The 18,860-nt window shown below is 39.7% G+C and overlaps 1 protein-coding gene across 4 annotated transcripts in view; it reads right to left on the reverse strand.

The window, feature by feature from the left end:
* PIBF1 (progesterone immunomodulatory binding factor 1) overlaps positions 1–18,860 on the reverse strand; it is a 267,479-nt gene that overhangs the window by 13,564 nt on the left and 235,055 nt on the right. For 2 of the 4 annotated variants that reach the window (XM_023186443.1, XM_023186434.2), the window contains exon 17: positions 14,729–14,902. In XM_023186443.1, coding sequence (XP_023042211.1) covers positions 14,729–14,902 — 174 coding nt within the window. Of the gene's footprint in view, positions 1–9,861; positions 9,976–14,728; positions 14,903–18,860 lie in introns of those variants that run through there. The other 2 variants (XM_023186427.1, XR_002725238.2) reach the window with 2 other exon arrangements.

An 18,860-nucleotide genomic window follows, 5' to 3' on the forward strand; every position in this document is an offset into this window, starting at 1 on the left:
TTGGCCTCCCAAAGTACTGGGATTACAGGTGTGAGCCACCATGCCCGGCCAGCATTTGTCATTTCTGTTATAGCGGTTTTGATCTCTAGTATTTCTCCTTTTTTGGGATTCTTTCTTAGGATTTTCATCTTTCTGCTCACAGTGCCCATCTGTTCTTGCATGTTGTCTACTTTATCTATTGCAGCCCTTGGCATTCTAATCATAGTTGTTTTAGGTTCTCTGTCTGGTAATTCCAACATTTATGGCACAATTGACTCTGGTTCTGATGCTTGCACTGTCTCTTCAAACTGTTTTTTTTGGCTTTTAGTCTACCTGGTTAAGTTTTTCCTGATAACTGGACATACTGTACTGGGTAAAACAAACTGCTATAAATGGGCCCTTGGTAATGTGGTGGTAAGGCGTGGGGGTAGGGAAGTCATCCTATGGTCCTACAATTAGGGCTCAGTCTTTCAGTGACAGTGTGCCTCTGGAATGTGAACTTCACACATGCTTCTCAGTTTTTTCCCTTCTTAGGTGGGCCATGATGGCTAGGTGGGCTGGATTGGATATTGTGTTGTTCTCAGGTCAGTTAGGGTTTCATAAAGCCCCAGCAGGGTAGCTTCTAGTTAAATAGTTTCTCCTGAGGGGAGACCTTGTTGAGAATTGAGAACTGAGTTCTCTAACATATTTCAAAATGTCCTCTTTTCCCTCCCACTGCTGGAAATGGAAGGGGATTTTCTCCCAATATTTACTGTAAGAACTAGGTCAAGCTTCTAAAGTTAAAACTCACAAGAGTGTGGGGATTACTTCTATGACTGGAATTTTTAACTTTCAGACTTGTCCATACCTAACTTACAGCAGTTACACTCAGGTTTTCCTACCCCAGCACTGGTTCCCATCATGGAAGTTTTTGCTCTGATACATCATCATTCTCTGTATTGGCCTATCTGTCCACTTTTGGGGGCAGCAGTTTGCCCTGTGACCTCACTTCTATTAGGTATTTAAGAAAAGTTGGGCCGGGCGCGGTGGCTCAAGCCTGTAATCCCAGCACTTTGGGAGGCCGAGACGGGCGGATCACGAGGTCAGGAGATCGACACCATCCTGGCTAACACGGTGAAACCCCGTCTCTACTAAAAAATACAAAAAACTAGCCGGGCGAGGTGGCGGGCGCCTGTAGTCCCAGCTACTCGGGAGGCTGAGGCAGGAGAATGGCGTAAACCCGGGAGGCGGAGCTTGCAGTGAGCTGAGATCCGGCCACTGCACTCCAGCCCGGGAGACAGAGCGAGACTCCGTCTCAAAAAAAGAACTAAAAAGAGTAAAAAAAAGAAAAGTTGGCTGGGTGCGGTGACTCATGCCTGTAATCCCAGCACTTTGGGAGGCCAGGACGGAGGGATCACCTGAGTTCAGGAGTTTGAGAACAGCTTGGCCAACATGGCAAAACCCCTTCTCTGCTAAAAATACAAAAATTAGCCGGGTGTGGTGGCAGGCACCTGTAATCCCAGCTACTTGGGAGGCTGAGGCAGGAGAATTGCTTGAACCCGGGAGGCAGAGGTTGCAGTGAGCTGAGATCACGCCATTGCACTCTAGCCTGGGCAACAAGAGTGAAAAACTCTTGTCTCAAAAAAAAATAAAAAAAAAAAAAAGAAAAAAAAGAAAAGAAAAGAAAAGGTGATTTGCTGGCTCAGCTTTTTATTTGTTGTTAAGATAAGGAAAAGTCAGAGTAAAACTAGGGAACTGCATGATTCTTAAACGATCAGATAGATTTGGGTGACTGAGAAAGGTGAGCCAGCTAAACGTCTAGGGCTCTCACTATTTTTGGTCATAGAAGAACATGTATGCCATTGTTCTTTATTTTGTTTATTTATTTATTTTGAGACGAAGTCTCACTCTGTTGCCCAGGCTGGAGTGCAGTTAATCTCGGCTCACTGCAACCTCCGCCTCCTGGGTTCAAGCAATTCTGCCTCAGCCTCCTGAGTAGCTAGGATTACAGGCATGTACCACCACACCTGGCTAATTTTTGTATTTTTAGTAGAGACAGGGTTTCACCATGTTGGCCAGGCTGGTCTGGAATTCCTGACCTCAGGTGATTCGCCTGCCTCGGTCTTCCAAAGTGCTGGGATTACAGGCATGAGCGCCACTGCACCCGGCCGTCATTGTTCTTTAAATTGTAGGTCCCAACCCACGGCTAATGAACTCTAGTAGGTAAAAGACCAGAATTGAGGAAAAAAAAAAAAAAAAACTAGCACAGAAAATATCTGCGTATTGGCCATAGTGGGGGTAAGTTCTGTTTTGAGAAACTGTGTGATCATCACTAGGTCATAATATAAATGGTTTTCTTAACTGTGACTCCTGGACAAAAAAAGTGAAAGCAACTGCTATAGACTAAGCTACAGATCCTCAGGATTATACCAAAGGGTGCAGAATTGGTTTTTACATTTGCATTTCCTCAATCAGCTGATACTAAAATTTTTACTACTACTCTGTGTTTACAGGGAGAAGGTAAATAAAAACTTTGGCATTAAAAAAGAATCTTAATACTCAGAAAGGGCAGTATAAGAATTTCAGTGGCAGATAGTTCTTCCTTACTCTCCTTTTATGTGTGTCTGTTACACTGCAGACCGTTACTCCCACCCCTAATATGTTTTCTCCCTAGATGTGCTAATGAGACAGATTTGCCACAGTCAAGTGTACCTTGTGTCTTGGGGATTAACTGCCTTGCTACTTCATAGGGTAACTTTTCAGATGTTTTATCACAAACATTTTGATTTCAAAGTCTGTTCCCCTAGGACTAAGATATGTTCCTTATTCCCAGGTTATTTTGGGTGAACTTTACCATCACTGTCATGTTCTAACCACATTTCACTTAGAAGACCGGCCCCTTTAGGATCTGGCCCATACTTACATATCTAATCCTGTTTCTTGACACTCTCCAACATGAACTAAATTGTTTGTACTTGAGATTAGTTTAATAGCATTTATTTGACTAACTACTCTGTGCCAGTCCTTGTGTGAGGTTCTGGGAATATAAAAATGAATCTAACCCTGTTACAGAGGCTGCTGGGATCACGTCTCGGCCTTTTGGCTGAGATCAAGTCCAGAGGTTGCTGGCTGTCTAGCCTGTATCTGTATCCCCCTTCTTAATAACAGAACTCTGATTTTATCAGTAAAGCAATAGATTCATCCTGTATAAAACATTTATCAGCCTTCCTTACTGCTAGGTGTGGCCATATGACTAAGCTTTGGCCAATGGGATATAAGTTGAAGATGTCTGGTAGGACTTATGGAAAAACTCCTTTGGAAAGACAGACTATTTTCCTCCCGTTTTCTCATTTCCTGCTTAAAATGCAGACGTGATGGCTGCGGTCAGAGCAACCATACTGTGATTCTAAGAACAGACGCCACACTCTAAGGATGGTTGAAGAGAAAGGAAGAGGGAACCGAGGTTCCTGATGACTTCATAGGGCCACATACTTGTCCTGAAATAGTTATCTCCAGGCCTGTATGTGAGAGACTGAACAATTTGCTAAAGCTGCTGAACTAGCAGTGGGACACAATTCCTAAAGATGCTGACTCTTATACTCTTAGTTTATACCATTTATCTTATCTCGTGTTGTATCTTCAGCATGCAGGAGTGTCTCGCCAGCAGTAGGTGTTCGATGTCATGCCTCCTTTGATTTTTGTGGTTTGAGCACCGTATAGTACAGTGGTTAAAGCACAGGTTCTAGCCATTTATTAATTTTGCAAAGTGGGCAAATTGAGGACTTCTTAGTTACCTCATATATTTTTCTCCATAGCATTTGTCATGTTTTCACATCCTACTCAATTTATTTATTTTTTTGTTTGTTGGTTTATAGTCTATCTCTATCCACAAATGTAAGGTCCACAGAGGCAGGAATTGTTTATATCTCTACTTTTTGGAATAGTACTTGGCACAAAGTAAGTGCTCAATAAACATTTTTCAATGAATGAATGAATGTTTGGGTCTGCTATGACAAAAGCCTTTCGGATCTATTTAAGTCTAGACATAAGGTTTCATGTGAATCAATTCAAGCCTTTCTGGTATACAAGACAAAATAAAATTCTACTACAGTAATGCAATAATATGCTTCCAACTAATCAGGCAACATCACCCTTGACAAGCATCAGGGGTAGTACTTATGATTCTAACCAACAGCCTGATTTTTGAGTGGAAATGGTAATGAACCAGTAAGGCATGGAAACAGCATATTTTGCTGTATGAACTCAAATTTACTTATATCATTCAAAGATATTTTCAGTCCTTCAATTGGTGAACTTTTTCCTTCAGTTATATTATTGTCTGAAATTCAGGTTCTCTGTTAATTACATTAGCATAGAATATGTCACAGTGATTTCTCAACTACATTAGTATGTAAGTCTCACTACCAAAATTTGAACAGATTCCAACTAGATAATACTGCTTCTGAAAAGTTTATTTCTGATTTTCACAAAATGTATAATCTTAATTTCCAGATATTTTAGTCAGTAATGTGCTAGCCATTAGTGATAGCCCTGAGTTCCAGACACTGGAAGTTTCTAAGCTTTTTATCAACTCCTGAGATACATCATGGACCAGTAAACTATGGTCCATGGTCTGTTTTTTTTTTTCAAATACATAGACCTATTTATTAAAAAATCATAAACGCATATAAATGAAAAAATATGCCACGTTTATGGATTGGAAGACTCAAGTTTGTTGAGTGACAGAGTGAGACCCTCAAAAACAATTTACTATAGAGGTATAGTAATCCATATGGTATTAGCATACTAATTGAAAAAGAAGCCAACACAACAGAGACCAGACTATACATATATTATATATATATATATGCTCATATATATACATAGTCTCTTATTAGTGAAATGGTGTTAAGGCAATTAGTTCAAGGGGGAAAAAGTCTTTCCAATAGGTGGTGCTTTAACAATTGGATAAACATATGCAAAATAGAAAAGAAATAAAGAAACCGGACCCCTCCCTTACACTATACACAAAAATAAATTTGATATGAATCATATATCTAAGCCAGTTTTTCTCAACTGTTCTTGCATTATCACTTTCCCTCATTAGGAGCATTTTAAGACATATTCTCCCTCTAATCACTCCTGGCTCCACCACAGCCAAAATAAAGAAAAATAAATTGTCCTTAGTTTGGGTTCCCACAGAAGTGGACTCTGTGAGACAAGGATTTAAAATACCCATAGGGAAGTGGAAACCAGACAGGGAGGGGAAGGCAACAGATACAGGCCATATTATCAAGCATGTCATCACCAGTGCCAGTGGGAGCTTACTCCCACTGGGAGCTCTGACAGCAAGTGTAGAGCATGTGCTTCAGCAAAGAAGACATTCATACAGCCAACAGACACATGAAAAAATGCTCATCATCACTGGCCATCAGAGAAATGCAAATCAAAACCACAATGAAATACCATCTCACACCAGTTAGAATGGCAATCATTAAAAAGTCATGGTCTGTTTTTGTACAGGCTGCATGCTAAGAATGGTTTTGACATTTTTTTTTTTTTTTTTTTTTGAGATGTGGTTTTCCTCTCGTCACCCAGGCTGGAGCGCAATTGTGCAATCTTGGCTCACTGCAACCTCCACCTCCTGGGTTCAAGCGATTCTCCTGCCTCAACCTCCCGAGTAGCTGGGATTACAGGCATGCGCCACCACGCCTGGCTAATTTTGTATTTTTAGTAGAGACGGGATTTCTCCATGTTGGTCAGGCCGGTCTTGAACTCCCGACCTCAGGTGATCTGCCTGCCTTGGCCTCCCAAAGTGCTGGGGTTACAGGTGTGAGCCACTGCGCCTGGCCTGGTTTTGACATTTTTTAAAAAAGGTAAACAAAAAAAAACCAAGCAAAGAATATACAATAGAGTTTGCTGGCTCGTGGTAACTGATTGTTAAAATGGGCACAACAAAATAATTCAGATGTATAGTTAATTGATTTTTGGAGAATTGCTTGAACCTAGGAGGTGGAGGTTGCAGTGAGCCAAGATTGTGCCACTGCACTCCAGCCTGGGTGACAGAGTGAGACTCCATCTCAAAAAAAAAAAAAAAAATTAACTGCTTTATTTTGATAATTCCATTCTTTTAGCTGTTTGATCAGTAGTGGTTCTTTTTTCTATTTTATTAAAGATACTTCCCTTTATATCCATAAGATGGTGCTTTATATGACAAAATTTGACATTCTGCTTCAGGTATTAATGGGATTAACCATTTAACTGAGTAGGGTCCTTATTTTAAATATAAGGCTTATAGGCTTCTAATATGAAGTGCTTTATAGATATGTATATAAATATATATGCATATATATTTTACATACACATAAAATATATATATACACACATATATATGCATACACATTAATAAAAACCTTAAATTGTTAGTAGAGTATTAACAGGCCCTAAAGTATACTATATTCCAGATTTAGGAAAGAGAGCACAAAGCCATTGTAGAAACAAATGACAAGACTAACTGGAAACTTACCAGAAGTAATTGACTATGTTAAAAGGTGATTTTGGAAACAAGCAACTGATAAGATAGATACTGCTGTGTCATCCAGAATTAGCCAGTTAAAACGTTAATATATAACATGGGCATTATAACCCATTGAGAAAGTTTGTTAAAATTAGAAACAATGATGACTGACAAATGCAGACATGATAAGCCTGGTGGATAACTCCTGTAATCTAAAAAAAGAGCTAGGAATTAACAATCTATTAGTGTTTAACCAGTACCAATTCTCTAAGGAAAAAAGTCTATGTCTGGTAGATATAATTACTTTGTTTTCCAAAAAAGTTCTAAACTGGAAATCAAATAAATAAATATTGAGAAGTCCTCACAGGCAGGGCCCAACTTAAGTGAGTTTAAGACAGTTGATGTGGCTTTACCACTAACAAGATGTGAAGCTGTCTGAGATCAGTCAGCTTCATTCCATGTTCACCAAAAAATTCCTGAGTTTTAGTTTAGCTTACCAGCTAAATTTAATAACATCAGGAAGAGGTTACAATTAGTGTTCCTGACACTAGAAATTAAAAAATGAATATTTAAAAATGTCCATGTAAACAGCTAGATCTTTTGAGGTCTGGTCATACTTTGATGAGATGAGTCTACATTCAACATAAAAGAGTGAGACCGGGCCAGGCCCAATGGCTCATTCCTGTAATCCCAGCACTTTGGGAGGCCTAGGTGGGCAGATCACTTGAGGTCAGGAGTTCGAGACCAGCATGGCCAATATGGTGAAACCCCACCTTCATTAAAAATACAAAAATTAGCTGGGCATGGTGGCGTGTCCCTGTAATCCCAGCTACTCAGGAGGCCGAGGTGGGAGAACAGCTTGAACCCAGGAGGTGGAGGCTGTAGTGAGCTGAGTTTGTACCACTGCACTGCACTCCAGCCTGGGCGACACAGCAAGACTCCATCTCAAAAAAAAAAAAAAAAAAAAGAAAAGAAAAGAAAAAGAAAAAGAAAAGAAAAAAACAGTGAGACCAGAGCTTCCAAACATAACTATGACACAGAAGTGTTACAGGTATGTGGCGCTTCTGATCTCCTCAGCCCTCAGTGTCTGGGGTGGCTGTAGTCCCTTCAGTCTACCAGCAAAGTTCAGCTATCCTGTTGTGTCATATAAATATTCTAATTTTCCACATATGTTATAAGAAATGTTGGGAGGCACAGTGTTAGGACATGACTCTGTGATGACGCTACCCTAGTGTGGCATCCTTGTCACTTGTCTAAATACAACCAATTATACTCATTATATTACTATATTGTAAATAACTGCTACATTCCATTTTTGATAAAATTATAAACTTTCCTTCATGAACAAATGAGAAAACTATTTTTATAACCTATCTACTTACAACTTTTAAATTAAATTAAAATTTTAAGTTTATTTTTTATTTTACATTATGTTTCATCATTTTATATATTTTATTTTGAGACAGGGTCTTGCTCTGTTACCCAGGCTTGAGGACAGTGGCGTGAACATGGCTCACTGCTGCTTCAGCCTCCTGGGCTCATGTGATCCTCCTGCCTCAGACTCCCAAGTAGCTTAGCACCACAGGCACATACCACCATGCCTGGCTAATTTAAAAAACATTTTTTTTTTTTTTTTTTTTTGTAGAGGCAGGGTCTCACAAAAGTTTTTGCCCAGGCTTTAAAACGTTTTTAAAAAGAAGATTCTGGTAAAATACATACAACATAACATTTATTACTTTAACTATTTTTATTTATTTTTATTTTTCTTTGAGATGGAGTTTCACTCTTGTTGCTCAGGTTGGAGTGCAATGGTGCGGTATCGGCTCATTGCAACCTCCCCCTCCTGGGTTCAAGCGATTCTCCTGCCTCAGCCTCCCGAGTAGCTGGGATTAGAGGCATGCGCCACCATGCCGGGCTAATTTTTGTACTTTCAGTAGAGACGGGGTTTCTCCATGTTGGTCAGGCTGGTCTCGAACTCCTGATCTCAGGTGATCCACCCGCCTCGGCCTCCCATAGTGCTGGGATTACAGGTGTGAGCCACCATGCCCAGCCAACGATTTTTAAATGTACAGATCAGTGGTATTACAGACATTCACATTATGATGCAACTATCACTACTATACATCCATAGAACTCTTTTCATCTTGCTTGACTGAAACTCTCTACTTGTTAAACAATAAATTCCCATACCCCCTAGCTCCTGGCAACCACCATTCTACTTTCTGTCTCTATTAATGTGACTAGGTATAACCTATCTACTTTTATTTCCCTTTATACTAAGGGAAAGGATGAATAGATAGTGAATCGGCTAAAGTCAGACGTAAGAATACAGTCAGAAAGGAATAAAGTCTAGATATTAGACATCCTATTCTTCAACAACTAAAAAGGAGCACAAGTTAGAAAATATTTTGTGAATACCATATTTTCTTTTCTTTTTCTTTTTCTTTTTTTTGAGACAGAATCTCGTTCTGTCACCCAGGCTGGAGTGCAGTGGCACAATCTCAGCTCACTGCAACCTTCGCCTCCTGGGTTCAAGCGATTCACCTGTCTCAGCCTCCTGAGTAGCTGGGATTACGGGTGCCTGCCACCACACCTGGCTAATTTTTGTATTTTTAGTAGAGATGGGGTTTCACCATGTTGGCCAGGATGGTCTTGAACTCCTGACCTCAAGTGAGCCGCCCACCTCGGCCTCCCAGTGTTGGGATTACAGGCGTAAGCCACCATGCCTGGCCAATAAAATATTTTCTTTGCTCTTGGAATTTCTAAATAACGCTGATCTTCACTTGTCAAAATCCATGCATTCTTTAAAGCCAAGCTCAAATACTTTCTTTCTGACAGGGCAACCTAGAGTCCTCCAAAACCACAGTGTCTATTCTTCGTTTGAATTTTCATAGCAATTTATATTTCCTTTAAAGTAGGATACCCAGGCCAGGTGCAGTGGCTCATGGCTATAATCCCAGCACTTTGAGCTTATAGCCATGATGGGAGGACTGCTTGAGCCCAGGAGTTCAAGACCAGCCTGAGCAATGCAGTGAGATCCTGTCTCTACAAAAAATAAAAAAATTTAGCTCGGTGTGGTAGTGTGCACATGTGGTCTCAGCTATTTGGGAGGCTGAGTTGGGAGGATCACTTGAGCCTGGGAGGTTGAGGCTGCAGTTAGCCGTGTTCATGCCATTGCACTCCAGCCTGGGTGACACAGCAAGACCCTGTCCCAAAAACAAAACAAAAAACGTAGGCTAACTGATTTTGCCTTATGTTATTGTTTAATAAGTTTGATCCTACAGGAGCAGCAATTTTAATGCTGATGCTATCTTAATCATCATCACAGGCTCTTGCATATAGTCAGTAAACACTTCTTGAATTGACTACACTAATTTTCCTTCCAGGCAGGGTGTGGTGGCTCACATCTGTAATCCAGCAGTTTGGGAGGCTGAGGTGGGTGGATCATCTGAGGTCAGGAGTTTGGAGACCAGCCTGGCCAACATGGTAAAACCCCGTGTCTACAAAAAAAAAAAAAAAAAAAAAAAAAATACAAAAAATTAGCAGGGCATGGTGGCATGTTCCTGTAATCCCAACTACTCAGGAGGCTGAGGCAGGAGAACTACTTGAACCCAGGAGGTAGAGGTTGCAGTGAGTCAAGACTGTGCCACTGCCCTCTAGCTTGGGTGACAGCATGAGAGTCCGTCTCAAAAAAAAAAAAATTTTTTTTCTTTCCAGATGACATGTAGCTTTCCAAAGCACTTCTACGGAATCATGTCGTTCATATAACCACTTATATATCAATTATATAAACTTAATCTGCCTATCCAACATATGCTAGCCAATGAGATAAAAACAAATCAAGGCCTGAACTACATCATAAACTCACCAGAAATCAGACACTTCACACAAGATACACTGGAGCTGCACAGTCATACTGTTTGCTACCCTACTTAGAGTCTAAGGCTTTTTGTTTGTTTGTTTGAGACTGTCTTGCTCTGTCATCCAGGCTGGAGTGTGGAGGCATGATCTCGGCTCACTGCAACCTCCACTTCCCAGGTCCAAGCGATTCTCCTGTCTCAGCCTCCCAGGTAGCTGGGACTACAGGCATGCACCACCACACCTGGATAATTTTGGTATTTTTAGTAGAGATGGGGTTTCAGTATGTTGGCCAGGCTGGTCTCGAACTCCTGATGTCAGGTGATCTGTCTGTCTTGGCCTCTCAAAGTGCTGGGATTACAGGTGTGAGCCAATGCTCTCAAGCTCTTTTTTTGTTTTAACGCTTACAATCCACTTGGTGAAAAGACTAAAAGCAGAGTTGCTAGTATCTGCATTTTAAATAAGGTTTTGAGAAAATAATGACCACGATGTGAATCCTGAGTACATAAATATAAATTCTATTTTCCGAATAGGATGGCAGCAGAAAAGCAGCAAAAGAGTCCCATACTGCTCAGGAAGGAAGGAGGAAAGTTGTTCTAAATCAGATTAGAATAGCTCTAGGTTTTTCTAAGAAAGAGATAAGTGAGGCTGGGAAAAAAGGGATAGCACAGCAAAAAGCTACCTTAAGAGAGAAAGTAGGTGATAAGTGGGAACGAACTGGATGTTTCTGAATAAAGAAGACTGAAGATGCCTGTGGCAGAAGTAGCACTGACTAGAGTCATTGGAGGCGAAGCTTTCATTCTCCCTGTAGTTCACTTTAACATTAAAGTTCCACACCCAGTTTAGAGTTTTAACAGCTAAGAACATAACTAAACTGGGGAGACAAATAACTGCCTTTTATTCTCCTCAGCAAATATTTATTGAGTATCTGCTTTGTTCAGATGCTATGCAAAACAAAAGGAATACAGTTTCTGTCCTTAAGGTACTTACATTCTGTGGTTCAATTAGTTTTTGTTGGTACACTAAGTGCCTGAACAACAACTCTGCCACATGTGTCATTTCAAAGGCCAGAGTTCTTCTAAAAAAGGAACTTTTGAGGTTGCCTTCATATACAAATATCACATGTACACTGTAGAACATTTGTATACATACAAAAAAGCACATTAAAAAAATGTCTTGTCAGGTGTGGTGGCTCACACCTGTAATCCCAACACTTTGGGAGGCCAATGTCGGCAGATCACGAGGTCAGGAGTTCGAGACCAGCCTGACCAACACGGTGAAACCTCGCCTCTACTAAAAATACAAAAATCAGCCTAGTGTGGTGGCACACACCTGTAACCTGCAGGAGGCTGAGGCAGGAGAATCGCTGGAACCTGGGAGGTGGAGGTTGCAGTAAGCTGAGATTGTACCACTGCACTTCAGCCTGGGAAACAGAGTGACAGACTCCATCTCAAAAAAAAAAAAAAAAAAAAAAAAACTTCAGAGGAAAAACCAAATGTCTAAAAAAAAAAAAAAAAAAAAAAGTCAGGCTCTTATTTTTCCTCCTCTACATAATAGCACTGCTCCCACTCCATTGCCCAGTTAACAGTAGTTTTGTGTGGCTCGCCTCATACTGTCAATGCATATGGAAACGTTCATCTATCCACCCATCCATCACTGAATTTAATATCAGGGAGAAATACCTATAGTAAATACTTTCAGCCAAAGTATCTGGATCTACAAATGTTTTCATTTTAGGTATAAAACCATGAGATTATAAAATGATTAGCTCTTACTTCAAATACTGGCATGGTAAATTCCTTATCAACAAGTTCAGAGAAAATATAAAAAAGTATTCTTAAGGAAAATTGAAAATATTCAAAAGAATAACTACAAATGATGCCTGAAGAGAATCATAGCATGCTAGAATAAAAGGAGTCCAGAACTCTTTTCATTATAACCTTCCACTTAATTTTATAGATAAGAACACACTGGGAATATGTAATGATTTGCCCCAGGTTACCTAGTCGGTTCATATTACTAAGTCTGCATTAGCTTATAGTCTTTTTTTTTTTTTTTTTGAGACGGAGTCTTACTCTGCAGCCCAGGCTGGAGTGCAGTGGCCGGATCTCAGCTCACTGCAAGCTCCGCCTCCCGGGTTTAGGCCATTCTCCTGTCTCAGCCTCCCCAGTAGCTGGGACTACAGGCGCCCGCCTCGTCGCCCGGCTAGTTTTTTGTATTTTTTAGTAGAGACGGGGTTTCACCATATTAGCCAGGATGGTCTCGATCTCCTGACCTCGTGATCCACCCATCTCGGCCTCCCAAAGTGCTGGGATTACAGACTTGAGCCACCGCGCCCGGCCAGCTTATAGTCTTGATTTGACTTGTTTATTGTATTACCTCTTAGTTTTCATTAGGGCATAGCTGAGCTTGTACCTCTTTTGAAAAAAATTTCCCTTATTATTATTTAAAAAGAATTTTATTGTAGAATAAAATAAAAAATCCAGACAAGCAAAAATAAGGAAGGAAGAACTACCCAACTAATATTGAATCTTCTTAATTTTATCACCACTCTATAACCTTATCTGGAGGTACTGGGGAAATCTTATTGTTACTCATGTACTGACTATAGTTGGTATTTCAGGAAATCACAATCAAGTTACCAAGCTAAAGCCAGAAATGTAGAAGGTCATGGTCAGAAGGAATAGTGCCACTGCCTGGAGCAGAGCAGGATCAGAAAGGCAGATCAGAGAGTGCTGACAGGCTTTAAGTATTCAGCTGTATCTTGTGGTTTTCATCTGACCCTATTTCCTATTAATGTGTATGTATTCAATCTGCTTTCTTCCTATAGATTATAATAGATACAGCATAGTGTCTGCCATAATCTCTGCCCACTTTCTGAGCAAAACTTGCCTAGCCGTAGATCTTAATGAACAGTCCTCAGCAGCTGTCTTTGGAACTGTGTGACTCCTGCTCACCATTAAGGGCAGCCATTCTGTAGGCTGGAAGTCTTGCCAAAAAGGGGTATCACCCAACAAGAATAAGCTATGGCAATTAGATTTTTAGCCTTGGAAAATACAGGGAGAACTACATTATAAGAGAGTAGATGCAGAAAGGATGTACAGAAACCTATTTCAAGACAAAGGGCTGTGAGCAAGTTAATGAGGAAGTGGAAAATATGAGTAATCAGAAACTAGGGGAGAAACAAAGAGAAGCTGATGTACTCCAGAGGAAAAGATGCATGGACTCAGTCGCCTTGTGTCCAGGCTAGTTAACTGAACCATCCTGTTTTCTCCCGCCTGTCAGCTTAGTCTTCATTACTGCCACACGTATCCTTAAATAATTGTCCCTATTTTATTTTATCTTTTGAGGTGGACTTTCACTCTGTCGCCCAGGCGGGGAGTGCAGTGGTGCCACCGCACCTACGATTCTCCTGTCTCAGTCTTCCAAGTAGCTGGGACTACAGGTATGTGCTACCACACCCAGGTACTTTTTGTATTTTTAGTAGAGACAGGGTTTCACCATGTTGGCCAGCCTGGTCTTGAACTCCTGACCTCAGGTGATCCTCCCACTTTGACTTCCCAAAGTGCTAGGATTAGAGGTGTGAGCCACCACACCTGCCCAATTGTCCCTTATTTGATCTAAACTGTAACTTTCATTTTTTAAAAAGGGGAAGTTGAATTATATAATCACTAAAAAACTCTTTCATCCTATTAATCTTAAGTGGCATTATCTGCATGTATAATAAAATGACTGAGATCAGAAGTTCTCATATTTGACTGAATATTATACTCATCTCAGGAGTTAAAAAAAATGAAGATTCTGGGGACTCACTGAATCAAAATATCACAGAGAAAATCTTTCTGGTTTTGAGTCTCCATGTTTAGCAGATATAAATCACGTTTCTCCTGAGAAATGAAAGCATGATTGAGAAATCATTTGAAGTAAAACTGAATATTTAATAATGTTACTCCTATTTTAATTCTCTTGCCTTTTGATTCTTATTATTTGTTAAAATATATAGTTTTCAATATTTCCTAATTTATTTTCTCTATTTTTAAAAATTGGCACATAATAACTGTACATATTTATGGTATTTTACCTCCTTTTAATCCAAATTTTTCTTATTTCTTTTTCTTTAATTTCTGTGTACATACATTTTTAGCTAACAATGCATTTTAGTTTATGTTAATTGATTTCACACTTTATGAGGATTAGAGCAAAATATACTATCATCTATAAGATAGGTAATACACACATTCAGAAAATGGATTAATGCAAATCCTTCAAGGCCTTTTCATAAAACATATTTGTGGAATCTATTCACTTCATAAATGTGAAAGGAAAAAAATAAGTAAAATACATTTAGTAAGAATCGGGAATATTAAAATTATGAGTTTTAAAAATTGTACTTACAAAGAGTGTTGGTTTAGGTGTAAATATATTGTCTTCACGCTCTTTAGGTACATTCAAAGTCTTTGATTTCTGATTTTCTGTCACATTTTTTGATACTGTTTTAGTGAGAAGTAAGCTGTTCTCAGAATGTTTACTATGCATCTTAACGAGAATCTGTTTCATTGCTGCCAATTCCTGTTGATATATGAAAACAGAAGAAAGTAGCAAGTGTGATTTTTAGCAAGCTGACTAATAATAGTATCAAAATACTTTTAAGTAGAAGAAATAATTATACTACACACATAAATTGTGAAAATAAAACAGTAATTACAATCATGCACATGAATCTTATAATAATTAATATTCATTTAATATGATAACTGACAATTACAACATTCTATAGTCTAGTGGTTTCCATGTTTTTCTGCACATTGGAATCACCTGTGGAGCTTCAAATATTGCCAGTGATGACTGTGTCCCAACCCCAGAGACTGTGAGATAACTGCTGCGGAGTGTGGTCTGGGCTTTGGAATTTTTTTTTTTTTTTAGATAGGATCTCACTGTCACCTAGGCTGGAATGCAGTGGCATGGTCTCGGCTCACTGCAGCCTCTACCTCCTGGGCTCAAGCCATCCTCCTGCCTCAGTGCCTGAGTAGCTGGGACTACAGGCGCACGCCACCACGCCTGGCTAATTTTTTTGTATTTTGGAATTTTTGAAGATCTCAAGTGATTCTAATAGACAAATTTGGGGACCACTGCCATAGTTACCTTCCACTGTAGATGTTCTATATATATTCACTGAGTAGATCGTTTAAGCATTTAACTTGTTCTCTTCTTTCTTTTAAACTGTCCCATTTCCTTTGAAGTCTTTAATATAAAGATGGTAGAGAAAAAGAATCCAATCTTGGCTACTAGTCAGCAGTTGAACACTAAGTTTAATACAGATTCAGGATTTCTTTAGCTGTATTATCCCTTATCCTTTTACAAATGATAAGTGGGGTTGGTTGCAGCTGCCCTTTGAACTAAGCATTAGTTGCGATGAACTTTCTGAAAAGATAAAAATTTTCACCCGTTCTTTCTCCCAAGTGTATCTGTCTTTCATATCCATAGACAAATCTTTAGTACATAACACTAGTTAGTGGGTATTTATGATTAATTACTAAATTGATACATCATATACAAGTAAATGGAGAGATGGCAGGCTAAACTCTCCTTTATCTTTATTTATCAGAACAGAACAGTGGTAGGCTATGTAACAGGTAATTTTTTCCTCTTATCTTATTGTATCTTCATGTCAAAACACAAAAGTTATGGTGATAGAACCATGTTCTGCTCTCTTCTACTAATCTGTTTATAGACACCAGCTCTGTGTTGAAGCTGTGTTGGAGCAAGTTCCTGCAGGCTTTTCTCCTCTGGCTGTCATTAGTTCTATTTAGAACCATCTAACTTGAGTGGGTATTTTAAAGCAGTGTTGCTGAGTTTAAGCCATATAACCTTAATAGATTTTAGGGCCATGACAGGTGTCAGAAGAAACGGTGCCAGAATCCTTTCTCCCTTCTGTAGTAGTGGGCCTGGCTTGGCCAATGTACATGAGAATGCCTAAACCTGCAGACATTGCCAATCTGATATATGATTATTTGGGCCATTTGGGGGCTCTTTTTGCTTTCTGGATTATGTTGTTTCATTTATATGCTCCTCTACGGTGAAGCATATAATTATTGATTTGATGTCAAATGGGTATGGTGTTATGGTAGATTTCAGGTCCTATTCTACTTACCAAGATAAGTAGAAGGGAAAACCTATGAAAAGAAAAACTTTCTATCTGAAAGAACATCTCTTGATTAGCCATAACTTTTGTATCTCTGGCATGAAGATAAAATAACAGCAAAAATCCCCTCCAAAACAATCTAGCAGTATTCTACAGATAAATAAGGTAAAGGGGAGTTTAGTCTCTCATACTTGTTGGGGGAGGCAGGGAGGGAGGGCCAGGAGAGGAGGGAGAAAAGGAAGGAATCCAGAGTGTGATAAGCAGAGGGTTTTGGCTCCCAAGTGTCCTAGAGGAGGCCATAATTCTGTTTCTCTTTGGCTTCCCTCTGTTGTTGGTATAGAAGCAGTTACAGGAAACATATCATCCCTGATGTTGGTTAGGAGATTTAGAAGGGAAATTCACATCTTTGCTTTACCTAAGATCACCCTGGTTTGGGGTGTTGTCACAGTACCAGTTTTGTTAAAGTTACTATACAAAAAATATTAGCAGTTTCTGAAATCTAGGCAAAGAACACTTTAAAAGCAGTAAAATTCTGTAAAATTCTTATTAGGATAATACAGCTACAGTGGGTACCAAAATAACATTTAGAACATATTTTCAATTTTATTATGTTTGGCTTACATAATGATCCAATTTATATCTATGGTAAATTTGAACAAAGAAAATCCCACTTTAATTTCTTTTTTTTAGAGACAGGGTCTTGCTCTGATGTCCATGCTAGAGTGCTATGGTGTGTGTGATTACAGTTCATTCAAGCTATCCTACTGCTTCAGCCTCCTGAGTAGCTAGGACTACAGGTGCATGCCCCCACACCCAGCTAATTTTTAAATTTTTGGTAGACATGAGGTCTTATGTTGTTCAGGCTGGCCTATGTTGTTCAGGCTGGTCTCTCACTCCTGGCCTCAAGTGATTCTCCAGCCTTGGCCTCCCAAAGTGCTGGGATTATAGACATGAGCCACTGCACCTGGCCAAGCACATGTAGTGGTACTGTTTTAGTATGAAGCTATTAGTAAACGACACATCTATTCTTGACACTATTATTGGTTAAACTTAGGCTGCCTAATCTAATTCAATGAGCTTTAGTTTTATAATTGATAAAATGTAAGCTTCTGTTACCTTTTAGGATTTTTGCCAGTCTAGTAAGTGTTTGGGTATGTTTATTTTGCATTCCTTCTACAGTGAAGTTAAGCAGTTTTTTTTTTTTTTCTTCCAGTTGATCACCTTGGTCCATTTTTTCTACTGAGTGGTCATTTTCTTATACATTTCAAGGAGCTCTTTATATGTTAGGGAAATTAGCCCTTTGTCTTTAATATCATTGTCAGTTTTTCCAGTTTATCTCTTACTTGACTTTGTTTATGACTCCCTTCCCCTTTTTTTTGTTATGAAGAACATTTGATTGTGATGTAGCAGAATATGTCAATCTTTTCTTCTATGGTCCTCTCCACGTTTTCTTCCTATATTTTCTTAAGTTACTTTTATGGTTTTTCTTTTCTTTTCTTTTTTTTGAGATGGAGTCTCACTCTGTCGCCCAGGCTGGAGTGCAGTGGCAAGATCTCAGCTCACTGCAACCTCCGCATCCCGGGTTCAAGCAACTCTCTGCCTCAGCCTCCAGAGTAGCTGGGATTACAAGTGCCTACCACCCTGCCCGCTAATTTTTGTCTTTTTAATAGAGACGGGGTTTCACCATCTTGGCCAGGCTGGTCTTGAACGCCTGACCTTATGATCCATCCACCTCGGCCTCCCGAAGTGCTGGGATTACAGGCGTGAGCCACTGCACCCGACCTCTTTTCTTTCTCAAACATATAGATCTTTGATCTGTTTAAAGTTTATCCCGGCTTATGGTGAAACATATGAATCCAACAACTGTCCCCTCAAGATGGCTCTCCTATAACAACATCAGGTACTAAATGCCAAATAATGTACTAAACTGCCATAAGTATATTATTTATTTATGGACTTTAAAACTCTGTTTCCACAGTCTGTCTATTTATGCACCCATGCCATACTGTTTTAGTGTTTTACTCTTCAATGACTGAGGTATTTTTCTGGCTGTATTACTGGAGATAGGTGTGGGATTATGCTAAAGGGAAAAATTAGAAAGAACTTTTTTTTTTTGAGATGGAGTCTCGTTCTGTCGCCCAGGTTGGAGTGCAGTGGTGTGATCTCGGCTCACTGCAACCTCTGCCTCCCGGGTTTAAGCAATTCTCTGCTTCAGTCTCCCGAGTAGCTGGGATTACAGGTGCCCACCACCACGCCCGGCTAATTTTTTGTATTTTTAGTAGAGATGGGGTTTCACCATCTTGGCCAGGCTGGTCTTGAACTCCTGACTTCATGATCCACCCGCCTTGGCCTCCCAAAATGCTGGGATATAGGCGTGAGCCACCG

The sequence above is a fragment of the Piliocolobus tephrosceles genome, chromosome X, assembly GCF_002776525.5.
Source record: "Piliocolobus tephrosceles isolate RC106 chromosome X, ASM277652v3, whole genome shotgun sequence".
Taxonomy (NCBI): Eukaryota; Metazoa; Chordata; class Mammalia; order Primates; family Cercopithecidae; genus Piliocolobus; species Piliocolobus tephrosceles.